Genomic DNA, 23394 nt, shown 5'->3' on the forward strand with positions numbered 1-23394 from the left:
CATTCCACTGTAATGATAAAACAAAGCATCGTCGAAACTTAAGTTCTTTGTTGTCTTTCATGTGTGATCATTGATGGTCAGATGATAAAGTCATAAACAAATGCTCCTGTCTCGTGAGATCGGTGATTTATTTCAAAACGGTCAAGTAACCGATCTGAATATTCAACTTGAGTGAAATTGTTCTCAGACACACACTTAGTATTGCTAAGAATTCATATTTGATGTTTTCATGAGCGTACATTCATGATCTGGGCGGATGTTTCTCGGCACTACTTTTTGATAAGGACGAGCGTGGCTGAAGTCTGAGGCGGCGCGGCGGATGAATATATCGGAAGTCACACTTCTTGCCTTAAAAGCCGGACCTCACTTCCTTCTCGCCGGCACTCACCGAACCGCTGCTCTCAAACACCGGCGGCTCAACGACCGAGTTTACCCCTTTACATTTTTTATTTTAGCACATTTTCCTCTTCAAGATGCCCGGGTACGCCGATAGAGATCGCGGCAGGGACCGAGACAGAGACCGTGGGTGAGTCGACGCTTTTCATCTTCCTCCTCGCCGGTTGACGAGCGAGTCGACAACTGACGACGGTGCGGAGTCGAACCGAGCTTAGCAGATGTGATGTAGCCGTATAGTTATTGCCTTTTTCAACTTAATATCGTGTTGTAGGTGATAATAAGTCGTAGTAGTGGGGGAGGCCGTGTGCGGCTGCTAGGCCTTAGCCGGCGGCTCGAGCCTGTTGTCTGGCTTTGGGCCTAGTCTTGGCCTCGTGCCCCGGAAAAGCCGCTTCCGCTCTATTAATCCTCAAATGGCGGCTTTATTCTCCACTCACATCGCACATCACATCTATATCGTCGTTAATGTTCTATTCGAGGTTGCACTGACGGCCTGTGAGTGTTTTGAATCGGCTGTGGTGGTGTTTGGAGTTAGCCTCGCCATGCGGCGCTGAGACAAAATGCCGGCTCTGCTTCATTGTTCCTGAGCTCCGTTTAAGTCGGCAGCTGCTTATTGTCTGCGAGGGATGGTTGGGTGGAGCTGTTTTACTCACGTGTTTTATGCCTTTGCTTCAGTTATGGAGGTGGCCCACCTCGTTTTGGTGGTAGTCGAGGCGGTGGTGGCGGAGGAAAGTTTGGAAACCCCGGCGATCGTCTCCGGAAAAAACACTGGAACTTGGACGAGTTGCCCAAGTTCGAGAAGAACTTCTACCAGCAGCATCCAGATGTTAGCCGCAGGACACCGGTGGGTATTGGCGTGTTATGCAACAACACGTGGCGACTGTTGCGTAATCCGTGCTAATGGGTTCACGTTACAGCAAGAAGTTGACCAGTACAGAAGAACCAAGGTCATCACAGTGAAGGGGCGAGACTGTCCGAACCCCATCACCAAGTTCCATGAAGCTAGCTTCCCCTGTGAGCGTCTCACTGTCTTTGAGATGTGGGTTGTTTTGTCAAGTCTCAGCTAACCATTGTGTCACCACAGCTTACGTCATGGATGTGATCAACAAACAAAACTGGACTGATCCGACACCCATCCAGGCTCAGGGATGGCCTCTGGCACTGAGTGGGTTGGATATGGTCGGTATCGCCCAGACCGGATCTGGCAAAACCCTTTCGGTGAGTAATGTTGTGAGAACACATGATTAATCCAATCAGTGACATGATGATTGGATTAATCAAACTAACCAGGAGTCTCTTAATAAGGAGGCAGTTCTGAGTTGCTCCCAAGGCAGAAAACGCGTATAAACAAATGCATTATAATATACCTCAGATTAGCATGTTGAATAAAGTTAAACTTTTTATTGCTCTGAATTTAAATTGGTTCATGTTGGTTCTTCACAGTATCTCCTGCCAGCCATCGTTCACATCAACCACCAGCCGTTTTTGGAGCGTGGAGATGGACCCATTGTAAGTAGTGGCACTGATGTGTGAAAGATCTGTTCTGGTTGTCACCGCAGCACAACACTATGGGAGCCATGCACATTACTTCAGTAATCCGTTTGATGCATGTGAATTGAGTTTGTTAGTGTCAGGTTCTTGTTTTAGACTTCAACCCTGCTCTCAGAAGTGGACTCAAATGTTTCACTGATGATGTTTATTGAAGTTTGAACAAGGATGCTTTTGTTTTAACAGTGCTTGGTTCTGGCGCCGACCCGTGAGTTGGCCCAGCAGGTGCAACAAGTTGCTGCAGAGTACGGCAGAGCTTCTCGCCTCAAGTCCACCTGCATCTACGGAGGAGCACCCAAAGGACCCCAAATCCGCGACCTGGAACGAGGTAACCAAGATTTCTGGCTTCGGAGTTTGGTGCGTCTGGTCCTAACATCCACTAACTCTTTAGGTGTGGAGATTTGCATCGCCACTCCGGGTCGGCTTATTGACTTCCTGGAGGCCGGGAAGACCAATCTCCGCCGTTGCACCTACCTGGTGCTGGATGAGGCCGACAGAATGTTGGACATGGGCTTCGAGCCTCAGATCCGGAAGATTGTGGACCAGATCAGAGTGAGTTTCCACCTCGCTGCAGCATCCGTGACTTTAAGCCCCTCACTGGAGGCCCCTCGGTTAAAATTGTCTCTCCCCTCCAGCCGGACCGTCAGACCCTGATGTGGAGCGCCACATGGCCCAAGGAAGTTCAGCAGCTGGCTGAAGACTTCCTGAAAGAGTATGTTCAAATCAACGTGGGTGCGCTGCAGCTCAGCGCCAACCACAACATCCTGCAGATTGTGGATGTCTGCAACGATGCAGAGAAGGAAAACAAGTGAGTGCAAGTCTGGCATGGGCAGAGGCTCCGTTCAGACAAGGTTCTGACTGGCTGCGTCCCACAGGTTGATCCGTTTGCTGGAGGAGATTATGAGCGAGAAGGAGAACAAGACAATTATCTTCGTGGAGACCAAGAGACGATGTGACGACCTCACCAGAAGAATGCGCCGGGATGGGTGAGTTGGAGCACGGATGATTGAAACGCTGACAACCGCGGTTGATGACATGACTCCTCTGCAGCTGGCCGGCGATGGGAATCCACGGAGACAAGAGCCAGCAGGAGCGAGACTGGGTCCTCCACGGTGAGCTGGCGCGACACGCCTCTCGGAGGGACTGGAGTTGATCATCTTTGTTTTTTGTTCAGAGTTCAAATTCGGCAAAGCTCCCATCCTGATCGCGACAGACGTTGCCTCCAGAGGTTTAGGTCAGTATCCCCCCTGACGTCCCCCTAAGACTTGAATCCAACTGAAGAAAGTGTCTGCTTTCTTTAACTCTTTTGCTTCTTTCCGAGTCTCTCCCTTTACCCAAAGGAGCGCTGCGTGTGGCAGGGCCTTGGCATGACGGGCCCAGGTCTCCGGAGGGGGCAGGAGGATTCTTGGAGGTGTCCTGACTGGCGAGGCACGGGTCTCCCAGTTGTGCAGAATAAACAGAGGTGACCAGGCCAGAGTGCTGCATAAGGCGCTGGCCTGCCTAAAACGGGGGCGATTTGAAGGACGGCCAGTCCCTCCCCCACGTGTTCTCTGGCACTGGTTTGGACTGCTTCACACACGCACACCCAGGCTCTGTAACATCCCAGCGCAAAGCCCGGCTCTGCTGCCTCTATTGTCTTGCTTCACTCTGAGCGAGTCATTCGAGTCACTTGGAAGGAGCTTTCTGTTGCGTAGACTGGTGCTACAGCATGGGTGGAGGCTCTGTCGCAGTTAAACTTTGTCGGATGAGCAGCTGGTCAGATCGGTCACTCCTTCACCTCTGTTGTCATGGCTACTGGTGCCGCATTCGGTGACAGTGAGGCATGCTAGTCGGACAAAATCCAAGCTACACTCCTCCCTGGCCTGCGTTCCAAGTCATGTCGAGACCTGCCTGCGAGAGACGTTGTGGTCAAGTGAACACTGGTCTGGAAAGATCTTGCCATCACGAGTCCGGGTGCACCTTTGTGGGCATCCGGCAAATTGGTTCAGCGCTCCTGTGCTTTTTTTTTTTTTTTTTTTTGTTTTTTGGGGGGGCGGCAAGAGACTCTGAAGTGTGAACTTTGCAGCCATCAAGCGCACATTAGCTCTGGCCCAGTCTCATGTCACGTGTGGTCGCGAGTTAGCACGCCTGAAGTCAGTGACTGTTTATGGGGCGGCGCTGCCGCAGGGCAAGGCCTCGGCTCCGTGCTGTCGAGAGGGTCCCTGGTGTCGCGGTCAATCGTGTTTCCCTGACCTCTGCTTTAAGTCTTTGTCTTTCCCAGCACTAACATCCTGTTTGTTTTTGATCTGGTTGTCGTGTTGGCTTCGGCACATCTGTGCGCCCCTCCCTCCCTCATGCCACACCGCAACACTCTTACAGATGTTGAAGATGTGAAATTTGTCATCAACTTTGACTACCCCAACAACTCTGAGGACTATATCCACCGCATTGGCCGAACGGCTCGTAGCCAGAAGACTGGCACAGCCTATACGTTCTTCACGCCCAACAACATGCGGCAGGCAGGCGACCTCATCTCGGTGCTGCGAGAAGCCAACCAGGCCATCAACCCCAAGCTCCTCCAAATGGCTGAAGTCAGAGGAGGTAAATCCAATTGGTGAGATACAGAAACTGTGCTGTGATCTGCTGCTTTGTTTTGATTCCAGGAGACGTGGCTGAAGCCACAGGTCAGCGCTCGCAGCGCTTTGGCCTCATAGCTCTGAACATTTAGCTTTACGCTAACTCTTAAGAACATGCAGCAGAAATCCCATGCTCAAACTTGAGTAAATGCCTCAGCTAGAAGCTAGATCTTATAAAGGTCAAAGTTTCTTATCTGTTACGGCTGCCAACACGTGTGCTTCTCCTCACAGGGCGTTCAAGGGGCGGTCGCGGTGGTGACTATGACCGCAGGGACCGCTACTCCTCAGGAAGGCGCGATTACGGCAACTTCAGGGACCGGGACAACAACAGAGGATACGACAACGGACCAAGCAAACCCTTCGCCACCGCCCAGAACGGCACCTACAACGGCAACAACGGCGCCAGCTACAATGGCAACGGACAGTCGTACGCCGCCAACCCTGTCGCCGCTGCCGTCGCCGCTGCTGCTTTCACAGGTCAGAACTACCCAGCTCAGCCGTTCGCCCCGGCGAATCCCCCCGCACAGAACGGTGCTGCTCATCCCCAGTTCCCCTTCCCCCAGACACAGGTGGCACAACACGCCGCCCCACCGCTGGTGCCGTACCCCATGCAGCCTCAGTTCTCTCAGTAAACACTTGAAGAAGTAATTTATTGCTTTTTTGACGTTTCAAGTTTGAGTCAAGTTATTCTAGATTGTTTTTTTGTATTCACACCCGAGCTGAGAATTTCAGCTGGAGTCAAACCTCATCAGATCTGCAGTGCAGCGATAGACACCCCCCCCAACCCCACCACTCCCTCATTACTATTTAATTTGTTACATTCCTCAGTAATGTTGAGTTGTTTTGTACTAGTTAATTACAGATGTACTGTTTTCCAAATGTATCCTTTAACGTGTTCTGCTCTGGACGTGCGCTGCATGATCTTTCAAATAAAATGTGGAGAAAAAAAACTTGGGTCCCAATTTTTATTTATTTTTTTGTGAAGCACCTGTATCTCCGTAGGTCTCCAGCAGGTGTCGCGCTTAGCCTCACACCTGGGTTAATAACCAGTTTTAAAAAAAATGCTAAATATTCTGGATGCTGGGAGAAGAAGCTTGAGTGTCTGGATTGTGGCTAGTAAACCGGCGTCAATGTATTTAGCTGCGCAACACTTTTGAGGCGCTCCAGGAATCGCCGGCTGGTATGGCAGGAATCATGCTCACAGGTCGCCCATGTGCCCAGATTGTAGGTGATAAAACAGTGGAGCGGGTGTGGCCTGCCAAAAGAGGATTGGCTACATATTTACCGAAGGCCAAGTATGTGAGGAACGCTGGCTGAGTAAATGTTAATCCACCTGTGGCGTCCAAATGACTTTCCTCTGATAAGCTGCTGCCACACCCACCAGCTGAATCATGTCAGAGTGCAGAGGTGACTGAGGGTCTAATGTGCCCATCACAACAGGCTGCAGCGCTGAGAAAGGCAGCATGTTGACTTCCATTCACTCTGCAACCCAACCCCAGTTATCCCTCACTGCTGCATCCCCAGCCTTGGATGGGATCTGCACAAGAAACCACTGTCATGTCGACGTGTACATTGGATGCTTCTGAAGGGGTCAAAGGTCACAACCGGTGGCAGGTTCTGGATCAACGCAGTCACGGTCTCCCTGCTGGTATGAGGGAGTTGGTTCCATCCGAGGGTGTGAGGCGACACACCCGCAGCAAGCATGAGACGGAGCAGCATGCTGAACCACTTCCTCTCCACTCAGGTGTAAAGTCCCATTGTTCACCGGTACCTCAGCCCCCACCTCCTTTTATCTCGACCTTGAGAGTGACTCCTAAGGGAGCGTCTGATAAGGGACCTTGTTAGCTCCAGAGGCCGGTGACATTCGCTGATAAACATCCGACCCTCCCTGCGTGTACATGGCCGTCCATCTAGACTCCTTGTTTTATCTCTTTAATTACCTTAATGGGTTTTTTATTTGACAGTGTTATTGTGGCTTGTGCGGTCGGTAACAAAGCAGTTGTTCCTGATGGTTCCATTGGGATGTTTCACCCCTGTTCATGATTTACCTTCTGTACCAAACATATCTCAGATTTCAGCCCCGAGCTACAGAAGTCGTCTCAATGAATGCGAATGTGATTCAGTGAGTGATGCTACATGTTGGAATCAGACTGAACAAGCTGTCTTTAAAATGAAACCTCGTGAGGTACCCATTCGTTTTTGTCCCTCAATCCTGTGAAAAATTTGTTTGACAGCATTTTAAAGGTCTTTGTCGATATGGTGCCTCGTTCAGTTATTTTCCATTCAGAAATTAACGTATGTTATTTGATTTTTCTTTTATGTATTCCATGAGTAATGTGCACTTCTACGTCGAATTTTAAATCAACTACATGTTTATCTGTTCTTTAATTGTATTCAATTGCAGTGGAACGATTCGCGAATGTCTGCTGGGTTTTCTTTATTTTCTTCTCTCTCTCTCTCTCTCTCTCTCTCTCTCTCTATCTATCTATCTATATATTCTCATAATAGGTTTAACTCGGTTGAAGAGAAAGTATAGAGAAGGGGACTTGATGCTTGTTTCCATCGGTGACTCTGTGATCGATTTCACGGTCTGGAATTTACGTGCTAATCTTACCTGGCCTGAACTAGCTGCGCCTGTTTTTTACCCAATAAAGCCATGATAGGCAAATGGAACTAGTTCAAGCCTGGCTTTCACATTTATCTTGGATTTCTTTACTCCACGTTTATGCGATACCCATTGCAATACGTGTTTGTTTCGAGTGCGGACGACTTATTGTGACGTCATCAGTAAGTGCAGCGAACGCGCCGAACGTCTGTCGTTAAAAAATGAACTCTGAAATGAAACTAATGAAAACTAACTAACTTTAATGAAAAATGAATATCAATGTTAGTCAAGAATGTAAGGATAAACAAAACTCCTAAGTGACATTCTGAAGTAGCTTTAGCCTCCGGGCCGACATTTTGTCCTCTTAGTGAATCAAATCATTTTTGTGTTTTGCTGAAGTGTAACTTGCTTGTTGCTTTTCTTCCATCTTGTAACGTGTTCTTGACTTGCACGTCCTTCGTGGAAAGATAGGAGAGTGACCTGTCGGATTCACCTGTCAGAGAGTGAAGTCGTGAGAGAGCTGTTGTCAAACTAGCAGCGACGCTAACAGATCACTGGCTGCTGTTTGATCTCTCCATCTGCAGACAGTTGTCAGCTTTAACGGTTGTGTCCGTATTAGAGCTCATGTGAGGGGCGCTCTGAGGCAGGTGAGTGGCGGGATGCTGACCATGTCTGTGGTCAGTGGGCAGAGACTCAGCAAGCTCACAGAAGTTCCTCCCTGGTGAGAGGTGAGTCAGACTGACACTGAGGTCTGACCCCGTGCACAGAGCCATTTGAGGAAGGGAGGAGTTGAAACATAAGGAAGCAGGGAGGAAGAGAGGAACTGGTTGGCCCGGTCTGCTGCTTTTATTGAAGACACACCTGCTGGGCGAAGGGGGCGGAGCCAGACAAACAGGTGGAGGCTCCTCAAGAGAGTGGAGACGCCACAGCGACGAGGAGACAGACGAGCTCGCAGTGCTGGAACCTCCTGAAGGATGATGAAGAAAAAGGAACCGGTGAAGCTCAGCAGGTGAGTGAGCAGTGGGTGGTTGTGTGTGTGTGTGTGTGTGGGGTCCCAGCTTCGTTTCCTCCGCTCGCGCTCCTGTTGAACTTCACAGTGGGAACGTTGATCTTCTATTTACCTTGATGATGCTGCCTCACCTGTCATAGCTGACTTTGCCCAAAGGGTGTGTGTGTGTATGTGTGTGTGAGAGAGTGTGTGAGTGCGTTTACCAACGCGCAATATCCATCTGTCACAAACTTCCACACAGAGATAAGGGCGAGCGTTTGAGTTGCACAAACCTCTGCAGCTGAGTCAGCGGTTTCCTTGGGGGCAGCGGTGGTCCACATAAACACACACACACACACTCACACAAACATTTCTGAAGTGCATTAATTTCAGTGTGTGACCCGACAGGATCAGTGAAGGAGTGGCAGGGCCGGTTCTCAATGCTGCTTGATCAGTGTGTGTCTATCAGCTGAGTCTAAATGCTTATACACACACACACACGCGTGCACACAACAGTCGGTGCCTCCTGATCCGAGCTGGGAACACTCTGCTGGGCTCAGCCTGAGCTCGCGATTGTCCTCTCTGGACTTAGATAAGAGGAGTCATGTGACCGCCGGCAATAAAGTTTTACTATATGATACGGAACATTAGTAGTGAGTGACAGCCGTCAGGCAGCATTCCTGAGTGTGTGTGTGTGTGTGTGTGGAGGGGGGGGTGTTCTGGAACAAGTCCCCTGTCCTGATCAGGGTGTGTCAGAATAAATACTTGGCTTTCATATCTCAGTGAAGGAGGAACGACAGCACAAACAGGTCGGCAGAGCGTTAGCGGCGCCTCCTGTGGGCGTCCCTCTGGACCCGCCAGGCCCGGGACTCTGGATCCAGACCTGTAGTGCTTTAATTGGCAGACAGAAGTAGATCTGATGAAGTGTTTGGATGACAGCCTCTGGTCATGATGTTTACAGAGTTGGTAGGTGCAGCTGAGGTGTGGAGGATTTTCACTCAGTGCGTCAGAATCAGGTTTTGGGTTTCTGCAGGCGACTGGGTTCTGTTGGTCCTGCAGCGCTGGTTCTGGTCGAAAAGTCCAGATTAGTCATCGCATTCCTGTGAGGAGAAATGGCTCAACACTCCGTGTCACTCCGTCGCTCACCTCTCATGTATCTCCGAGCTTGGTCTGCGGTGATGGTTCTGGTCCGGCTCAACTTCAGGTCTGAGTCTGACCTCCCCCCTTACTGTATGTCTGATCCCCTGAGAGTTGTTTGTCTCACTTGTTTGTTGAAGTCATCGCTCAGACCGAGTCACAAACACTCTGGAGTGACGGGCAGACGGATGAGGAGTGATAAACACTAACGTGGGAGCTCAGACTCCGCAGATCAGGTCTTTCTTTCTCTTTCTCTTTCTTCCTTTCTTTTGACATTTTCTTCTTTTTCATTCTATTTTATTTATTTACTTTTAAATTTCTTTCTTTCATTGACTGCCTATCTGCCCGTCCATCTGTCCGTCCGTGTCACTGAAGCTGAACAGTGGTCTTTATCGATCGTCCGACGAACAAACCATTGTCCATTGTTGTTTATTTATTTAGTTTGAGCATCAAAACAAGATCAAAGATCTGTTTCTGAGTGTTGAGAGGAAGGTTCTGCTCTGGCCTCTCAGTCCAACAGAAACCCAGGCAAGGTCAGAGGTTGCGCATTTCAGTCGTGACTGGACTTTTATTTTGGTTGCATTGTTGTTTGAGCTCTTCAGAGTGGTTTCTGAGGTTATGTTTACAGAAAATCAGTTCTGTTTCTCACGGGTTTGTCAGCTTTTTAGAACGCTTGTCAAGGTCTTCACAGCGGTGCTTTCAGGTGCTCCCGGAAAATTGCAGCTGACTCGGCATCTTTCTTCTCCCCTGCAGGAGCCAGGCCAACGACCTGGCCGTGCTGGTCGCTCGCATGCAGGCCAATGCCGACCAGGTGGAGAGGAACGTCCTGCGGGCGGAGGAGGTCCTGGCTGTGGTGGGTCCCGCACGCACACACACACACACACACACACACACACTGAAGATGCCTCATGGTAAGTGTGAGGACGAGGTTCTCTGCTGTCTCTCTAGGACACGGAACAGGAGAAGAAGAACCAGCGCTGGCTGCACCAGAAGGAGTGCGCCGACAACCTGACGGAGGCCGAGGGTCTGCTGAAGGACCTGTTCATGGATGTGGACAAGACCCGGCGGCTGCAGCACCCGCAGGCCGTGGAGATTGAACGGGAGTGAGTGCCGCACGCGCTGCAACTCGCACCGCGCCGGGACGGCAGCTCTAACTCACCGACTTGTTCTCAGTGTGAAGAACCTCCATGACCGCTGGGCCAAAGACTGCGCCGGCTACAGAGACCTCTACGACCAGGTGCGCGAACGCGAGCCTGCCCCCAAGATTAGCTGGTCCTCTGTGCTGGAGGACAAACTGGTGAGTCTGCTGCCTGCCAGATGGTGCTCTCAGTGAGACGGACCATGTGACCTTCTCACCTGTGTGTGTGTGTGTGTGTGTGTGTGTGTGTTTGAGCAGAAGCAGCTGAGGTCAGAGCTGTTCGGTCCGAACCTGGCGGACGTGGAGAAGCAGATCGCAGCCCAGAACATCCTGCACCAGGAAATTGAAGGTTACAGCAGCCAGCTGCAGCCCAGCAGCGCCAGCTCCCCGGTAACACACACACTCACACTTCTGAGGGGGTCACATGACAATGATGTCTGTCTTGCTTCCTAACAGGAACAGTTTGCTTCTCTCAAGGAGAAATACGCTGAACTTCTGGTGAGTGTGTTTGTTTGTGTACGCCCTTTGTGTTGTGCATCTCCTCACAGACTTGAGTGTGTCACTTGCATCGGTGTGTGAGTGTTTCTCTGTGGAAGTGTGTGTGTGTGAGAGACCATGTGTCTGCCATTTGTTTAATTATATTAGCAAGTGTGTTTTTGTTTGTATCGACTCTGTATATCCAACCTTGTGGGGACCAATTGTAGGTGTGCGTCACTCCTCCGGGGTCAGACTAAACACTATATTTGTGGGGACCTTATCTGGTCCTTCCAGGTTCAAACCTCAGTTTGAGGATGAAGAATGAAGAATAACTCGCCACGATTGGGTTTCAGTTTGGTCCTGGTTCAGGTTAGCCATTTGTTTTAGATGGTCAAGTTTAAGGTGAGAGGCTGGGAAAAGGGTTATGGCCATGAGAAACATCACTGCGTCCCCCGAGGGATGCCAATACACACATGTATCGGTATCCTGAAAAGTAAAGTGTGTATGTTGTGTTTGTGTTGACTGTTTTGCTTCTGACTCTGTGAGCTGTTGATAATAAAGTGTGTGTGTGTGACAGGAAGCGTCTCGACAGAGGCGCAGCAACTTGACGTCCCTGTACGAGTACATGCAGAGCTGCAATAAGGAGCTGGCCTACCTGTCCAGCCAGAAGGATCGGATCCTACAGAGGGACTGGAGCGACCGCTCGCCGGACGCTCCGGGGATCCGCACCGAGTACGAGGTGAGGCAGCTGAGGTGCTGTCGAGGAGAGGGTCTACCGGGGCTGGCGTGACCACGTGCTCCGTGTTTCCCCTGCAGAAGTTCAAGACCAACGGCCTGCTGGCTCACGAGAGCGAGGTCAACCAGCTGCAGGCAGAGGGAGATCGGCTGCTGCAGAGGAACCACCCGGGCGCCGCCACCATCCAGGTCCACTCCCACATCTCAAACACACGCTGTTATCACAGCAGCGCCATGTGACCGCTGTTGATCTTCACGCAATGATCCAACCAGTTTCTGAATCACACGTGTATGAGTCTATCAGGGACAATGAATCTTTGTGACCTCTGACCTGCCCCTCCCTTCAGGCTCTTCGAGACGCCATCCAGAACGAGTGGCAGGCATTCCTCAACCTGTGTCTGGCCCAGGAGACTCACCTGGACAACCTGGAGGAGTACAAGAAGGTAGAGCCGTCGGCAGCACGCAAGACCCGGCTCGACCCGACCTGTCTCCTTGCTTGGTCTGCAGTTCCAACTGGAGGCCGAGACCTTGTCCGAATCTCTGGATCGACTCAGTTCCAACCTTCCGAAATCTCTGAACCAGAAGAGTAGCCGCGAGGTTCTGCTGGAACTGGAGGTGAGACAGGTTTCCATTTTCGAAACCATGATGTTCACTGTTTCTGCTTTTTTCCCAGGCAGATGAGCCAGCGCTGAAGAGGAACGAGGCCCGGCTGACGTCCCTCCGGGAGCTCAGCAGCAGCGTGGTTCCTCTGAAGTTGCGGCGGATGCCACCGACCAAACCCACAACAGTGCTGTCCCTGTGCGACTGGGCAGACGAGGACGTAAGCTGCAGGAATTGTTGCGCTGCTTGGTGTGAAGCCTGTTCACCGGCATGTCCTTGTGGTCCAGGAACTGGTGCGCCGCGGCGAGGAGCTGATTCTCAAGTCCAACTCCGACAACAGGAACTGGGAACTTCGCAGCAGCAGTGGGAGGATCCGGACTCTACCTGGAGCCTGTTTCATGATCCCGCCTCCCGATGCCGAAGCTCTGGACAAGGTCAACAGGTCAGTGGTCTGGTGTTCCTGCGCCAGAGACTCTAAAGTAATGCAGAGAACCTTTGTCCAAATTTTATTGGTAACATCAAATTCAAACTGAAGAAAGTCCTGTGGGGTTTCAATATGACTCATGGACCTCACAGTTTATTCGTGTCACACCTCGCTGGTCAGCTTGTAAATCTTTGTCACCACTTTTTTATAACTAACTCACAGCGACCAACCGACCCAGATAATTCATTTTCATTGTTGTTTTTAAATGATCAAACCCTCACTGCTCATCTTTTTAAGAGTCGGGGCTTCTGGCGCCCCCTGGCGGTTTAAGCGTGCACTGCCTAGATGAGTTAAAGTCTTGAATTTACTTTTTGAAATGTTTCTGAAACTTTCAAGATACAAGATGAATCGAGCAGAACCAGGATGCTGTCGGGATGTGATGGCGAGCAACCATTTGTCTGAGTGGTATTGGTCAGACCTGTGTGTGTGTGTCCAGACTGGAGCAGAGGTTCTTGGACCTGCAGAGCCAGAGGTTTAATCTGGCATCCTCGCTGAAGAACTCCTTGGTGGAGGTGGACCGACCTCAGAAGGCCGGTGAGACCCCGAGTAAAGTCTTAAAAATCCCTGGAGACGGTGAGGAGCGCCAGTCCTCCTAGCCTAACCTGGACTCTGCCATGTGGTCCCCCTCAGCGATGGTCTCCACCCCCCCTGAGGACCCCAAAGCTGTGGAACATGCCGCCCGCCTGGACAAGATCAACACGATGCTGGACCGATGCAAACAGGACATCCTGGGCCGACTTCGAGCCCCGCTGGACAATCGCAGCCCGACCGAGGACCTGGAGCGCAGGCTGCAGGAGCACGAGGTGAGGATCCTTCTGACCTGCTCTCCGTCTGCACGAGTGGCAGCCCGTGACCCTCGTCTCTCCGTAGGCGTCCACTGCCTCTCTGCGTAAGCTGCAGTCGGAGAAGATCATGATCCAGAAAGACATGGAGCTGGTTCTGGCCAAGAGCCCTCTGGGCCCGACCACCGCCAGCCTGCCGCTGAAAGTCCGAGATGCCGACAACATGATTGATGATCTGGACGCTCTCCTGGACCTCTACCACAAGAAGTGAGTGTGTGTGTTGGGGATGTCATGTTTGTGTGTGAGTGTTCCACCCACTGGTCCCGCCTGACTCACCAGAGCGACCGCCTCCATGTTCCTGGAGCGTCAGATGCTCACCGTGTATACGATCATCTCGGACTCCGAGCGCCAGCTCGCGGACGACGGCGTCATCCTGAACCAGCCCAACGTCCTGACCACCCGGAACCAGCGGCTGCAGGTCCGTGGTCCCCCTCAGACTTGAGCTCCAGCTGAGCAGCTGAGGTGTTTAATGATGGTTCTCCTCGGAGCAGAACATGAGAGCAGACGTGGCGTCCAAGAAGGGCGAGCTGACCCGCCTGGGCAAAGACCTGGATGTGACCAAGCAGGCCTGCAGCTCCCTGCAGCTGAGCTTCAACGAGTTCTGCCCTGACCTCCTGCGGCAGGAGAGCGAGGTCAAGCAGCTGAAGAACCGATACACCAATGTCAGCATCCAGCTGGAGCAGAGGTGAGCGGCATCTGGTGGAAGGTCAGAGAGAGGTGGCTGTGCTGACCACGTCCCGTCCCTGTCTGCAGGTCTGTCCTCCTTCAAGACGCCACCAATAAGAACCAGGACTTCCAGAACGCCTCTCAGTCGCTGGACTTCTTCCTGGTCAACGTCCCCAACAACTCCAGCCGGCCGGAGGACGACGTCCAGCAGATCATCGGCAGACAAAGCTCTCAGAGGGTGGGACCGAACACACACGCACATCTGTCCTTGTTTATTCACATTGATCATTGAAAGTTGCTCCTGCTTGATCCGTGCTGCAGATGATCTCACGACTGCTGTGTGAGTGTTGCTTTTGCTGTGTTTACTCAGAGGGTGGTGGAGGACATCAGGAGGAAGTCAGGTGACCTGGAGCGACTCAAGGATCTTTCCAGAGAGCTGCAGGAGACCTTGAACGTGAGTTCACGGTTCAGAAAACATGTCCATGTTTGGAAGCCAGTCTGGAACATCAGCAAACAACCAGAGGGAGAAGCCACGGCGGGAAACACAACAACATGGCAGCGGTACAGAGTCAGGAAAATTGAGAAGGACAATCTGTTTTAGTACCATAGAAAATGGGAACAAACCTTTGAATCCAATTTTGATAAAATAAAATAAAAATAGATAGTAAAGGAAAAAGCAAAGTGCTGTCAGAGAGAGAGAAATACACTCTAACCTGAGAGAAGCACTCAAACATACTTGAACTTAAGAATCATGCAATTTGCAAAAATGTATGTGCACATGACTGAAAAATATTGGTGTGAAAGAATCTGAAGCCAGAAAAGTAGAAAGACGTTGATGGGGAGAATGATGTCACCAATTAATGAATCAGACTAGAAATATAGGGCAGAAATATCGGAATATTTATCAGGGAAACAAATATAATCTGACGAATCTGACTCACAGCCAAGAAGCCGCTCACATGCGCAACTTCCAGCTGTTTTTAAAGCTGGTGCGCCTCTAACTTGACCACACACTTTCACCACAGAACCAGGGAGGGAGGGATCCTTGTCGGAGCCGCCACCATGCCAAAGACTGTCTGCACCCCAGAGCTAACGGCTAATGTGACGTCTCAATTCAAGAAAGTGTCACAGTCAAAGTTTGCTCTGTGGTTTAAAAGTTGGCGAAAAACTAAATGCACAACAAAATAAATGCGCTCCAAAATGTGAAGAGAGAAAGAATCGTTGTTTTTATGAAGCAAGTTCAGGCAAAGAATGCTAAGGATTTGTCTGGAAACTACAATTAAGTCATGCAAGAGAGAAGTGATAAGATCCAAACAGTTATTTAAAGTAAGTAAATACATCAACAAATCATGATATATTTTTCCATATTGCCGCCCCTTTCTGGACACATTTGAAACAAACACATTTTCTGCAATTTGTTTCTGCACATAGTCTGGCAAAATAACAACCCAGTGTCAGTAGCTACAGTTTTTCACAAATGAATAGGGACTTTAAGTACAAGTGTGCTTTGGCCCAGGTTCCTTTGGTGGTGAGCCTGGGATTTTTTTAATGAACCAAGGCTGCCGTGGCTAGAAAAAGATTGATAAACACTGTTTAGACCAGGTCTTTGGATGAATGTGTGAGGAGTCTTTTCAGCTGGTGACCCACTTGCTCTTTCAGGTGTACGAGGTGAGGGCCGCCACGTACCGCAGTGCTCTGAGGGAGGAGGAGGAGGAGGACGACGAGGATGAACCAGCCCTGAAGAGACGTGAGGAGGCCACCTTGGTGAAGGCCATCCAGCAGAAGGTGTGTGAGTGGATGCGGGCGGCTGGTGAGGTCAGACTGCTGACTCATGTGCTGCTCCTCAGGAGCGGGACCTGGTCAACCTGTACTCGCAGGTGGCAGTGGAGCAAGAGCTGCTCCTGCAGCAGCTGGAACTGCTCAGAAGCATCAAGGTGCAGGTAGGAGGCCCTCGCTGCTGCTGTGACTCGTCGAGTTGAGCGCAGCCTCCACACTGTCTCTGATGTGTTCTTGTCGTGGCAGAATGAGGAGCGAGTGAGTCAGGTGGCGGTCTCGCAGCAGCTGCAGCTACGGAGCCAGCAGAAGGACCAGGCCGAGAGCGAGGTCCTGAGAAAGGAACTGAGCGAAGAGAAAGCCCGCCGGGAACACGCCGAGAACAACCTGGATGCCCACAGGAAGCGCTTTGTGTCTCTGAAGAGCAGGAGGGGAGTGGAGCGACTGGAGGAGAAGGAGGTGGTTCAGTACTACCGGGACCCCAAAATAGAGACGGACCTGAAGAACCTGAAGGGCCGGATCCAGGAAGAGGGTCTGAAGAGGTCAAGAACCCACTCGGAGATCGACGTAATCAAGGAGAAGATCATCAAACTGGAAACCCAGCTGAGCAAGACGGAACCCAAACTGGTGACCAAAGTTCTGACGGAGTACGAGAGAGACCCGCAGCTGGAGAAGGAAGCAGAGAAGATCAGGGAGGAGATGAGCCAGATCCGCAAGGACATGCAGACCAAGGACTCTGAGACGGTGAGCATGAGGACGGAGCTCACCCTCCTGGCTCAGCAGAAGCCCAAGATCCGAGAGAAGGTGGTGAAGAAGGAAGTGGTGAGGCTGGAGAAGGACCCCCAGATGCTGAAGGCCATTCTCAACTTCCAAAACGAAATTGCTGAGGAGGAGACCCAGTGCAAGCTAGTCACCGAAAAGATCTTCGGTGTGAGGGGCCAGATCAACATGCTGGAGCGGGTGATCCCCACCATCCAGCCCAAGGTCGTCACCAAGGTGGTGAAGCAGGTGCAGCAGGACCCCGAGAGCATCGAGGAGGCCAAGAAACTTCGAGTGGTCCTGGAGGAGGAGAAGGACGAGAACGCCATACTGATGAAGGACCTGACCACCCTGCAGCTGCGCTACGGCGAGGTGGAGAAGCTTCGACCCAAAGTGGAGGTCAAGGAGATCATCAACGAGATCTACCAGGTGGATCCGGAGACTGACGTGGAGCTGGTGCGGCTGAGGAAGGCCCTGCAGGACTCGGCCCGGAGCCGCTCCGACATGGAGAAGGACATCAGCACCATCATGGCCACGCTCACCACGCTGCGTGCGCAGAAGCCCAAGGTGGAGTACAAGGAGGTGACCCAGGAGGTGATCAAAGAGGAGAAGAGCCCGGAGGTTCTGAGGGAGCTGCAGAGGCTCAGCAACCAAGTGTCCAGGCTGCAGGTCAACTACGACACCACCCTGGAGCTGCTGACTCACCTGAGGAAGGAACGGGACGAGTTGAAAGCTGAGAAGTCCAAAGTGGAGATAAAGCTGGTGAATAAGGAGTTGATCAAGTACGAGAACGACCCACTGCTGGAGAAGGAAGTGGACCGGCTTCGCAGGACCGTGAGGGAGGAGATCCACAACCGCCGCGCCGTGGAAGAGGTGCTCTTCGACCTCCAGAACCAATACATCATGCTTGAACGGCAGAAGCCCGAGGAGAAGATCGTCATGCAGGAAGTGGTGCGACTCCAGAAGGACCCCAACCAAATTCTGGAGCACGAGAAGCTCAACAAGTCTCTGGACGATGAAGTGAAAACCCGGAGAAAGCTGGAGCTGGAAGTCCGGCAGCTTCGGGCACTGGTTCAAGAGAAGGAGAACACTCTGGCGCAGATGGATGATCGTAAGAAGAAGATCCAAGTGGAGTCGGAGCTGAGGCAGATCAAAGCTCGTATCCTGGAGCTGGAGAGCTCTCCGCCGCCGGTGGAGGAAAAGATCGTCATCGAGGAGGTGCTTAAAGTGGAACGAGACCCCAAGTTGGAGAAGCTGACCGAGGGCCTCCGTGTGACCTTGGAGAACGAGGGCAACAACATCAGTCGGCTGGAGAGGGAGGTCCGCAACCTGAGGCTGAAGCTGGAGCAGCTGCAGAAGGAGAAGTCCCTGGAGAGAGTCGTGTACAGGGAGGTGGTCCGGGTGGAGAAGGACCCAACTGTGGAGGCCGAGAGGGAACGTTTGAGAGACCTGGTAGGTCAAGAGCGGAACCTGAGGCGCGATCAGGAGGACAAAACACAGAACATCATCATCAAGATCAACCACCTCACGACCTCCAGGTCCATGACGTCTCAGGAGGAAACCGCTCTAGTCATGAACCGAGACACTCTGCTGCGGGAGAAGGATGAGCTCCTGCGGCAGCTGAAGATGGTGGAGTCTGAGAGACAGAACATCAACATCACCTTCCAGCAGCAGTCCAAACTGATGAGTGAGCGGAACCAGCTGGCCCGCCAGAGGAGCCTCAAGACCTCATCCGAGGTGCAGCGCCTGGAGAAGGACATTCTCAACGAGAAAGACAAGATCCATCAGCTGGAGAAGCTCATCAGCGAGCTGCAGGGACAGATCGTGAAAGAGGACCAGACCGAGACCCACACCCGAGAGACCAACCTCTCCACCAAGATCACCATCCTCGATCCGGAAACCGGCAAGGACATGTCTCCTTACGACGCCTACCTACAAGGCCTCATCGACCGGAACCAGTACATCCACTTGTCCACCCTGGAGTGTGACTGGGAGGAGATCACCTCAACCAGTCCAGAAGGCGACTCGATGATCCTGCAGGATCGCAAAAGCGGGAAGCAGTACTCGGTCAAAGACGCCCTTCGCAGCGGCCGCCTGACCCAGTACGACCTGAACCGCTACAAGGATGGCAAAATATCCATTTCCGAGTTTGCTCTTCTGGTGGCGGGTGAGAACAAAAAGGTTCCAGTCCCGCCGCTGCCAATCCCTCCCCCCAGCCCCAGGACCCCCAGCAGAACCACCCCTGCCTCGCCGCTGAACGCCATGTCTCCGTCCCTCAGGTCCTCCTACAGTAGCCTCAACACTCATCTCAGCGGCAGTTTGACCAACCTGAACGGCTCCGGGGCTGAAGACAACTTCCCCATCTCTGGGATCTGGGACACCACCACTGAGAGCCGGATGTCGGTGAGAAGCGCTCTGACCCGAAAGCTGATCGACACCGACACGGCCCTGAAGCTGCTGGAAGCCCAGGCTGCCTCGGGTGGGATTGTGGATCTCAACAAAAAGGACAAACTCTCCGTCCACAAGGCGGCGGAGCACGGCCTCATCGACAGCAGCCACATGTACAAACTCCTCAACGCCCAGAAGGCCTTCACGGGGGTCGAGGACCCGGTCACCAAAGAGCGTCTGGCGGTGGGTCAGGCGGCGCAGAAGGGCTACATCCCCAAAGAGAACGCCATCCGCTACATGGAGGCGCAGTACCTGACCGGCGGGCTGGTGGACCCCACCAAGGCGGGACGCCTCTCCACGCAGGAAGCGCTCGCCACCAACCTCATCGACAGCGCGACGGCTAAAAACCTGGAGGACGAGTCAGCGCACACCAAAGAGCTGCTGGACCCCATCAGCCAGGAGAAGATCTCCTACAAGCAGGCCATGGAGCGCTGCCGGCGGGACGTCAGCACCGGGCTCCTGCTCCTCCCCGCGGCTTCCACCGACGCCTCCACCAGGCCGTCCTACTCCAGCTTTCGCTTCGGTTCCAGTTACAACTGACAGTCGTGCTCGGTTCATGGACTCTGGTGCCAACGGTTCTGGTGTTGAAGTGCTGACAGGTATGTGTGTGTGATTAAACTGGACTCTGGTGGAACTCAAGTGTCTGTGTGGTGGTGGGGGGTGGGGTGATCACCTGAGGACCGGCAGGACTCGGTGGGATTAGCGCACGCGACTCAGGCTGCCGTCATAGTGAAAGGTTTGTTTCCATCATCTGATTACTCACCAGTTCCCAAAAAAAGACTGTTGGAAAACAGTATAAAAGACTTTAATTGACTCGACACTGAGACAGAATCTGTGTCTTAATCCGCGTCTGAATCAGACCTGGGATTAAAAATAATCCAGACTGACGTCAGCGATGATTAACAACATGATTGTGTCAACACTATTTCATGCTACATCAACACAAGAAACACCACAGCAGTGTTCACTCACGTTTCTACTGGACAGAAGTTTCTGCTTCGGCTGAAAGTTGCTGCATGCTAGCGATTAGAACTAGCTAAAGCAAGAGCGGGTGTCGTCGCGTGACTTGTCACACCAAAGACGCCGAAACCCTGAAGAGATTTTTAGTGAGCGCCGTGACCAGAGGTCCCAGCGGGCGGCAGAGTCAGCGGCTGCTCCGGGAAGCGGATGGCCTCGCTGTTGCGCCGCATGTAGGCGTGTCCGCTGATGGGGTACCACATCTCCGTGAAGGTCAGGGCGCCCACGGTGATGGCGCAGCGGCCCAAGACCTTGAAGCCAGACTTCCGGTAGAACGGCACCAGGAAGTCCTCGCACATGAGCACGGCCCGCCGCACGTTGGGGAGACAGCGCAGGTACTGCAGGTAGCGCCACATCAGGATTGGACCTTTGCCCTGCTGACGGAAGGTGCGGTGCACCGCCAGGATGTGGATGTGGAGGCTGGAGCCACGGGGCTTGTGGAGTGTTAGCGCCTCCTGCAGGGGGCGACAAAGTTACAGATCTCTGGCTTGTATAACAAACAAATATCTTATGTTATTTAATTTTATGGGTTAGGGTTATGTTATGTCATGTTATTTTCGTTCATTTGAGTATCTTTTATGGGTCAGGGTTATGTTATGGCATGTTATGGCATGTTATGCCATGTTATGTCATGTTATTTTCGTTAATTTCAGTATCTTTTATGGGTCAGGGTTATGTTATGGCATGTTATGCCATGTTATGTCATGTTATTTTCGTTAATTTCAGTATCTTTTATGGGTCAGGGTTATGTTATGGCATGTTATGCCATGTTATGTCATGTTATGTCATGTTATTTTCATTCATTTCAGTATCTTTTATGGGTCAGGGTTATGTTATGGCATGTTATGCCATGTAATGCCATGTTATGTCATGTTATTTTCGTTAATTTCAGTATCTTTTATGGGTCAGGGTTATGTTATGCCATGTTATGCCATGTAATGCCATGTTATGTCATGTTATTTTCGTTCATTTGAGTATCTTATGGCTCTGGGTTATGTTATGTCATGTTATCTCATGTTATGTCGTGTTATTTTCATTCCTTTTTAGTATCATTTATGGGTCAGGGTTATGTTATGGCATGATATGTCATGTTATTTTCGTTCATTTTAATATATTTTATGGGTCAGGGTTATGTCATGTTTTATTTTGTATGTTTATTTTCATTCATTTTTGTTTATTTTATGGGCGTAGGGTTATGTCATGTTAAGCGTTATGTCATTTACTTTTTTTAAAAGAATAAAAAATAAAATATTAACTCACAAATTCCAACACAGATTAATCATACATCACATAACATACCGTAACAAGAATGAACATACATAACATGAAGCATAATATAACATAACATATAAATAAATAGCGAATTAACATAACAACATGACACAGAAAATTAACATTAACATATAGAGAATTAACTTATACAGCATAGCATAAGTAACAGAATATATAGAGAGAGATAATAACATAATAATTAACATAGCATAACATAACTATAATATATAAAATATATAGACAATTAACAGTCACAGCATAGCATAATAGAATATATGGAGAATTACCATAACATAAAATATAGAGAATTAATATACATAGCATAACAGAATATAACATAACATATAGAGAATTAATATACACAGCATAACATAACACATAGGGAATTAACATAGCATAACATAACAGAATATATAGAGAATTAACTTCATAATATAATATAACAATATGTAGAGAATTAACATACATAGCATAGCATAACAGCAGAATTTGATATAATATAATACATAGAGAATTAACATAGCATAACAGAATATATGGAGAATTAACATTCATAACATAATACAACATAATGTGTAGAGAATTAACATCGCATAACATAACAATAGATAGGGAATTAACATCGCATAACAGAACAGAACATATGGAGAATTAACATTCGTAACCTAATATAACATGTGGAGAATGAACACACATAGCATAACATAGCCTAACATAACATAACGGCATATATGGAGAATTAAGACACTAATCACAGCATGGAATAATATAATAGACTGTATAGAGAATAGCACAGCATAACATAACCAACCCAAACCCATAACAGAGAGAGGTTGTTTTGCATCCATGATGGGCACTAAACAAGCCAGCGCTGATGGACAGAAACTTGCAGTCTGATGGGATGTGTGAGATTTACTGTGTAAATACAGCATGTGGTGGGATGTGTGCAGGTTCAACTTTCATTTCATCATCCAGTTGTTGTGAACGGAGCCCCTTCTTTTCTATCACGCGCCTTCAGAATCGCGCACGAGTTTCTCCATTCACTCACAGCCCTCAAAACTCTCACCACACGGGTGAACACCGATTTGGTCCCGCGGCAAACCTACCGTTGTGAGTCGCTCCTTGTCCCACAGCGAGCCGATGATGAAGGCCACCAGCCGTCCCTCCTCGAACCAGCCCATGGAGAACTCGGGACACAGGGTGAGGAAGTGCCGCACCTCGTCCAGGTGGAGGGGACACTCGCCGGACACCGAGATGAAGGCTGGCCCGCACCCGCCGGGGAGAGAGACGCCAGTGTGAAGAGCTGAGCCGGAACTGTGGTCAACAACCGCGCTCACCTTCCCGCTCGATCTCGAACACGCTGACGGCGTCCTGCTCGTTGAGCGGCCGCACCTCGCTCGCCGGGAGGGTGTGTCTCCGCTGGGGGTTGGGGGACACGGACGCCGCCTTCCGAACTGACATCTCCCCGAGACCTCTCTCCACGGCCGCCAACCTGCTCCCGCTGCCCTGCGAGGACCCTGACGCTTCCATCTGAAGTGACACCGCAACAAGTGCGCGGCGGCAGATGATGGTGGTCCGCGTGTGCGTCACGTCCAACTGGACCTGTTATTAAGAGTCCATTTGCTGTCGCTGCCAAAAGAACTTAATTATAGTGGATCAGCAGCGGCGTGAGTCCAGATGTGCCTTTGTGTCGCGCGCCATCGCGCAGGAACGAAAGGAGGAAGTTGGTGAGCAACTTACCAGGCAGGAGTGAGGCCCTCGCGCGCACGTCCGTCCTCATTATGATAGTACGATGAGTCACATGAGGCGGATTAGCGCGAGCATTAGACGCGTCTTATCTCTGATCACACGCAGGTTCGCAAGTTCTCCTCCCAGCTCCAAGTTTCTCCTCTGACTG

At 50.9% G+C, this 23394-nt stretch overlaps 3 protein-coding genes across 5 annotated transcripts; 2 read left to right on the top strand and 1 right to left on the bottom strand.

The window, feature by feature from the left end:
- The first annotated feature begins 242 nt into the window (after nucleotides 1–242).
- On the top strand, nucleotides 243–5491 carry LOC128750604 (probable ATP-dependent RNA helicase DDX5). Of its 2 annotated transcripts, none has more exons than XM_053850894.1 (13): nucleotides 243–526; nucleotides 1069–1237; nucleotides 1311–1407; nucleotides 1478–1611; nucleotides 1837–1902; nucleotides 2128–2269; nucleotides 2333–2493; nucleotides 2577–2749; nucleotides 2817–2927; nucleotides 2992–3053; nucleotides 3116–3175; nucleotides 4300–4534; nucleotides 4788–4968. In XM_053850894.1, exons 1-13 carry the CDS (start codon nucleotides 474–476, stop codon nucleotides 4813–4815), a joined length of 1491 nt encoding a protein of 496 aa, XP_053706869.1. In that variant the 5' UTR covers nucleotides 243–473; the 3' UTR covers nucleotides 4816–4968. The 2 variants fall into 2 exon arrangements, with proteins under 2 accessions (XP_053706869.1, XP_053706868.1); XM_053850893.1 differs by having other exon boundaries at nucleotides 252–526; nucleotides 4300–4521; nucleotides 4788–5491.
- A 1675-nt stretch (nucleotides 5492–7166) lies between these two features.
- evplb (envoplakin b) lies at nucleotides 7167–21426 on the top strand. Of its 2 annotated transcripts, XM_053851499.1 has the most exons (24): nucleotides 7167–7343; nucleotides 7629–7808; nucleotides 7929–8170; nucleotides 10040–10139; nucleotides 10235–10389; nucleotides 10460–10583; nucleotides 10683–10814; nucleotides 10881–10922; nucleotides 11479–11640; nucleotides 11718–11825; nucleotides 11984–12079; nucleotides 12144–12251; nucleotides 12310–12456; nucleotides 12524–12678; nucleotides 13157–13254; nucleotides 13351–13523; nucleotides 13591–13769; nucleotides 13842–13980; nucleotides 14054–14247; nucleotides 14316–14466; nucleotides 14599–14682; nucleotides 15888–16013; nucleotides 16076–16168; nucleotides 16251–21426. In XM_053851499.1, the coding sequence occupies exons 3-24, from the start codon at nucleotides 8136–8138 to the stop codon at nucleotides 19746–19748; spliced, it is 6099 nt and encodes a 2032-aa protein (XP_053707474.1). In that variant the 5' UTR covers nucleotides 7167–7343; nucleotides 7629–7808; nucleotides 7929–8135; the 3' UTR covers nucleotides 19749–21426. The 2 variants fall into 2 exon arrangements, with proteins under 2 accessions (XP_053707474.1, XP_053707473.1); XM_053851498.1 differs by having other exon boundaries at nucleotides 7167–7808.
- Nucleotides 12670–23381, bottom strand: LOC128750888 (serotonin N-acetyltransferase-like). The gene is made up of 4 exons (XM_053851506.1): nucleotides 23238–23381; nucleotides 22835–23126; nucleotides 22604–22758; nucleotides 12670–20680 (listed from the first exon to the last, which is right to left on the bottom strand). Exons 2-4 carry the CDS (start codon nucleotides 23025–23027, stop codon nucleotides 20312–20314), a joined length of 717 nt encoding a protein of 238 aa, XP_053707481.1. The 5' UTR covers nucleotides 23028–23126; nucleotides 23238–23381; the 3' UTR covers nucleotides 12670–20311.
- Nucleotides 23382–23394: the final 13 nt, after the last annotated feature.

The sequence above is a fragment of the Synchiropus splendidus genome, chromosome 19, assembly GCF_027744825.2.
Source record: "Synchiropus splendidus isolate RoL2022-P1 chromosome 19, RoL_Sspl_1.0, whole genome shotgun sequence".
NCBI lineage: Eukaryota > Metazoa > Chordata > Actinopteri > Syngnathiformes > Callionymidae > Synchiropus > Synchiropus splendidus.